Raw genomic sequence first — 5,160 nt, forward strand, 5'->3', positions numbered from 1 at the left:
TGATGGTGGGGGGTGGGTGGTGATGGCGGAAGACGGTGGTGGAAAATGATGGCGGGTGGTGGCTAGTGTTGGGTGGTAAAAAAAAGAAAAAACTCAAAACTCAAAACAGAAACACATTTTTTCTGTTTTCATTTTTTGGCCAAATTTATAAACTGATACCACTAATTTATAAATCAAAAATTTTATCAAACAAGTTTTTATTTGAGTTTTTTAAATTTTTATAAATATAAACAGAAAATTGAAAACGTAAGTGTTACCAAACCGCACCAAAATGATTACTCGGGATGGGGTAGTTGAGTTGTCTAGCTTTAGGTTCGTGGAAACAGTTTTTATGTTGCTATCTTAGACCAAACCCCACACCATTAGACTCGACAAAACAAGGGACTAGGTAGGGTTCCCATTCCCATCCCCAAGGAGCTCTTCATACCTTCTTGTTTTTAATATCCTATCGTGGACCCCACTAGAGTTGACAACCGAGGATTCCTATTTCTTTCCCTTGAATTAATTTCTAACCTTTTCTTTGATTCGTTCATTCGTTCTCTATCTCACCACGCCGTGTTCGTTGATATAGACAGATACATGAATTTCTCTATATAAACACCCACTTGAGAACTTTCAAACTCATTAAACAAAAAACGAAAGTCTGTTTTCCTCATCACTTCCCCCTTCAATTGCTGAAGCGCTATAGAGAGAGAGAGAGAGAGAGAGAGAGAGAATGAAGAAGAGTAAGAGTAGTTCACCGGAAAAACTTGATAGGAAGTTGGTGGAGAGGAATCGGAGAATACATATGAAAGGTCTTTGTTTCAAGCTCACTTCTCTCATCCCTCCCCATCATTTCAGACCCTCCAAGGTACTCTCTCTCTCTCTCTCTCTCTCTCTCTCTCTCTCTCTGTCATCTCTCTACTCTAGCCAGCTGTTGTCAACTCTAGTTTAATGCTACAAAACAAGAACTTTTTTAGCGTAAAAAGTATTAGGTAAAACCGTGTGTAATTTTAAATTTAATTTTTTTTATAGTAAAATTTACATTTAAAATGAATTTAAATCATCATTTTCCTTTGAATTTTTCTAGGTTCTTAGTTCGTAACGTTAATTTTAATATCTCCTCTTCGTCACTTTAAAATAATAAGTGTCAATTTATATAAAAAAAATATGTAAATATTTAGATATTTTCTTTTATTTTAACGAGAATCTGGTGAATTGTCATTAGCTAGCATGACATAAATGTAGTACCTTTGTTCATAGAGTTCGGATTATAACTCATAAGTGAGTTAATTTTGTAAATTTAACTCATGGTATGTTTTGAATGACAAGTCAGTAGTAATAAATAGTTCTATTTAAGATGGTGGTTTGGTATAACCCAGTTAAGTCTATCTTTTTATATTTTTATCTTTTTTAAATTACATCAATCAACATCTTCTCTTTGTTTTTTTACACATCTTTTTATAAAAAATCAAAAAATATATTTATTTAGGACATTTCAAACCACCGCAATGGTAATACCTAATTCTATTTCTTTTCTTATTTTTTTCAATAATAAACGCATGGGATTCACAATTATCAAGGCTAATAGACTCAGGCCCCGTTTGTTTTGGGCTAGAGGGAGGGTATTGGGACTAGTAATACCAAGGTATTACTAAAGCCCCTGTTTGTTTGCAGAGAAAGTCTCGGGACTATTAGTCCCTTGGTATTGCTAATACCCTTGGAAGGGGGATTGGTAAGGAGGAGGTAGAGATGATATTAGAAAATAGTGAGGGGATTAGAAATTTTTTTATTTTTTATATATTGGGAATTTTTTTTAAATATAATGTTTAATTTTTTATATTTTTTTATTTGTTTTATTATTTTATATAAAAATAATTTAACAATTCTTCATTATTAATCCCCTCACTATCAATCCCCTCACTAACAATCCCCTCATTATCAATCCCCTCATTATCAATCCCTTCCATTCTATCTCCCAAAACAAACGGGGTCTCAGTTTCAATGCTTTTATTACCAACTACACATGAAGAAAGAAAAAAATTTATTGTGTACTTTTCTATCTCAATTCACTTTTTATAAAGAAAGAAATTTGTAAATGATGCAAGGCCACACATTTTAATCAACAGAGGTTCTCCGAATGACTGCACTCCACCTAGCGCTTCAATAATATGACAAGAAAAGGACAACAAATTATCATGGATGCTTCAATTTTATTTATTCATAATTCATCAAATATAATAATCAATTTTGAGCTAGTAATTTTGTTAACTCATACTAATCTTTTCTTTTTATACGAGAACGATTGTACAAGATTTTTTTGTCCCCATTTTCTCGTCTACATAGATTTGCCAAATCCTAATTTAAAAATTAATTATTTTGAAACATCATCTAACTAGATATAGATTCAAGACAGCCAGATAATAGAGAATTTGGAGAAAGAATCTAATTTAAAAATTCATTATTTTGACCCATCGTCTAAGTAGATAGAGGTTTGAGATACAGTGATATTAACTATTCTAGGCAAAAATCTATGTTTGAAAATGATACTATATAGAATCTTGTGTAACGTGTGCCCATCTTTAGGGAGACAAGTGTACAGCATAGATCATGATCATGAAATTATATTTTGTTTTTGCGTGGCTAATATATTTTGTTCATTAATAATAAAAAAAACATCGTAATCAACAAAAAGAAGAGAAAAAATAAATAAAAGCAAAAGAAACACCATGCCATAACAATCCTCATATACCATGATCATGAGCACCAAGTCTATGAAAGTTGACTTTTATGACTACACTTCTTTTGATCCTAATGTATTAACCCTATACCATACTGAAAACTATGCAATTATAATAAAAGATATTCTACATATAATGGGGCTGTTTGTTAAGTTGGGTAATATATGTTATTCTTTCTCAGAAAAATTACAATTCAAGTGGTGTTTTCTTAAATAATTATAAATTTTTGGAAAATTTTAAGATTTTAATTATTAATATTCATAAATTTTATTACTTATATATTTGAAATTGTTTTTAAAAACTTACGCTAAATTGTCATTTTTCTTTCTTTCTCTTCTACTTCCATGCTAGTTAGTTACCATTTCAAATAAAAAATAAAATAAAAATTTGGGCTCAAAATAACAATTTTTTTCAGGACATGTTATCACAGCAAGATCAACTCGATCAAGCTGCCGAATATATCAAGCAATTGAAAGAGAGAATAGAGGAATTGAAGGCAAGGCGGACCTTAGCGATGGCCAATACTAATGAAACCAACAAGAATATCAAAGATACGATGATGTTTGGACTCAGACTACCTGTGGTTGAATTGAAAGATTTAGGTTCAAGTTTAGAAGTGGTTTTGATAAGTGGGTTGGAGAAGAATTTCATGCTATATGAAGTTATTAGTGTTCTTGAGGATGAAGGTGCTGAGGTAGTGAGTACAAGCGTTTCTACTATGGGGGATAGGGTTTTCCACACTCTCCATGCTCAGGTGATTACTCAATTCCTCTTCTTTACTTCCATTTTGATTTTGTTTTTCGTCACAAAAAATTGCCAAAATTGTATTTTCTTGTTGTGACCAACCATCATAATTATTATTGTCAAATTGTGAATCAAATTGTTAATCAGTTTGTTGAAATAGTGACACCATGAATTGCATTGAATGGTGAATTGCATTAAAAATTGCCAAGATTTAGATTCACATTTTTTATTTTATTTTATATAATATAATATATAATTTTCTATATATTTATATTTAGATACAAAATATATAAAACAAAGTCCAATTAATACACATTAATGTATGTTTGGGAGGGAAAAGATTAAGTGTACACATAACATTTGACATAGTGCATAAAGTGATTGTCCCGTGACTTGAACTTATAATCTCAAAATTAATAATCTTCTCCTCCCAAATACAGGTACAAAATATATATAGTGTTTAAAATTTAATAAATATCAATATAACTTATTAATTTTTTAATATTTCTTGATAGACCTCAAAAATGTCATTTCATGCAGTATGCAAAATAAAAACAAAATATAATACTCAATTGTATTGAATCATAGTGAATTGCACGATTCAGTTAATTTCTAAATCAATATAATTTGAATTCTTTTAGTCAAATTCGCATTAAATCGTATGAATTATATGGTTTTAACGACCATGTGTATACTAATATAAGTTGCTTTCATTTTGATGAACTTGGCAGGTGAAAGTTACTAGAGTTGGTGTGGAGACCTCAAGGGTATGCCAGAGATTGCATGAATTGGTTTGCTGATTTGTTCTTTTCTTTTCTTGGTGGGGGGAGAATATTTTCTGTAAATGAACCATGCATGAAGTGGTGGATCCAGTTGAAGGATGGAAAATCCCTAAAATTTCCCCACCTTATTGCTTGTTTTCATTAGGTTATGAAGAATGAGTCAACCCAAGGTATCAAGTCAGCAAATACATAAATCTACTACTAGGTTGTAGTCTTTTTTTTGTTTTTTGTCTCGCAAGGTATTATAGCTTTGTTTGGAATGTGAGTTAGCTTTTTGGTCTTGTTTAAGATGGATTTTTTGACTATTTTAACTTTTGCGAGAGAAAAAATTTAATAATTATGATTTAGATGTGATAATTTTTAGTATAGAATTAAAAAACGTATTTGATCTTTTGTGACTAAAATAACTCCAATCCCACCCAAACTCGTATGTCAAACGAGCACTATGTAGCATTTTTATTCAACTTTTGTATTGTTAGCTTGTACTTAATATTTACATTGCAATGGAAAAAAAGAAAAAGAAAAAAGAAGTAGAGAGTTTCAATATCAAGACTTTCCTCTTAATCTATTCATTTTTTTGACTTTTTTCTTTTGGGGTGCTACCAAGTGATTAACATTAATCCGAAAAAAATCTTGAGACATCTAATTTATCACCTCTAAAAATTATTTTTAATAAGGTGTTTGACAAGTATCAAATTTTGATTTATCAAATATTCGTTCTATGAGATCTAATCTCAATATCACATCATTAGAGGTTATTTAAGGGTGATAAATTAAGGAGATATAGTATTGTTGTAACACAAAATCAAATGAGAAAGTTAAATAAATGGCATATTATATTAAGCCCATTTTATGTTGGGAACTTTTTTGATAAGTCTTATTTTTAAGAGTTTTATTCTATCAAATTCATATTC

At 30.3% G+C, this 5,160-nt stretch overlaps 1 protein-coding gene across 2 annotated transcripts; it reads left to right on the plus strand.

The window, feature by feature from the left end:
- The first annotated feature begins 580 nt into the window (after positions 1 to 580).
- LOC114318495 (transcription factor bHLH162) lies at positions 581 to 4,534 on the plus strand. 2 transcript variants are annotated; one of them, XM_028265400.2, is made up of 3 exons: positions 581 to 850; positions 3,136 to 3,474; positions 4,196 to 4,534. In XM_028265400.2, the coding sequence occupies exons 1-3, from the start codon at positions 716 to 718 to the stop codon at positions 4,262 to 4,264; spliced, it is 543 nt and encodes a 180-aa protein (XP_028121201.1). In that variant the 5' UTR covers positions 581 to 715; the 3' UTR covers positions 4,265 to 4,534. The 2 variants fall into 2 exon arrangements, with proteins under 2 accessions (XP_028121201.1, XP_028121202.1); XM_028265401.2 differs by having other exon boundaries at positions 609 to 850; positions 3,151 to 3,474.
- Positions 4,535 to 5,160: the final 626 nt, after the last annotated feature.

Source organism: Camellia sinensis, chromosome 4 (assembly GCF_055761805.1).
Source record: "Camellia sinensis isolate YWXY chromosome 4, ASM5576180v1, whole genome shotgun sequence".
Lineage (NCBI taxonomy): Eukaryota > Viridiplantae > Streptophyta > Magnoliopsida > Ericales > Theaceae > Camellia > Camellia sinensis.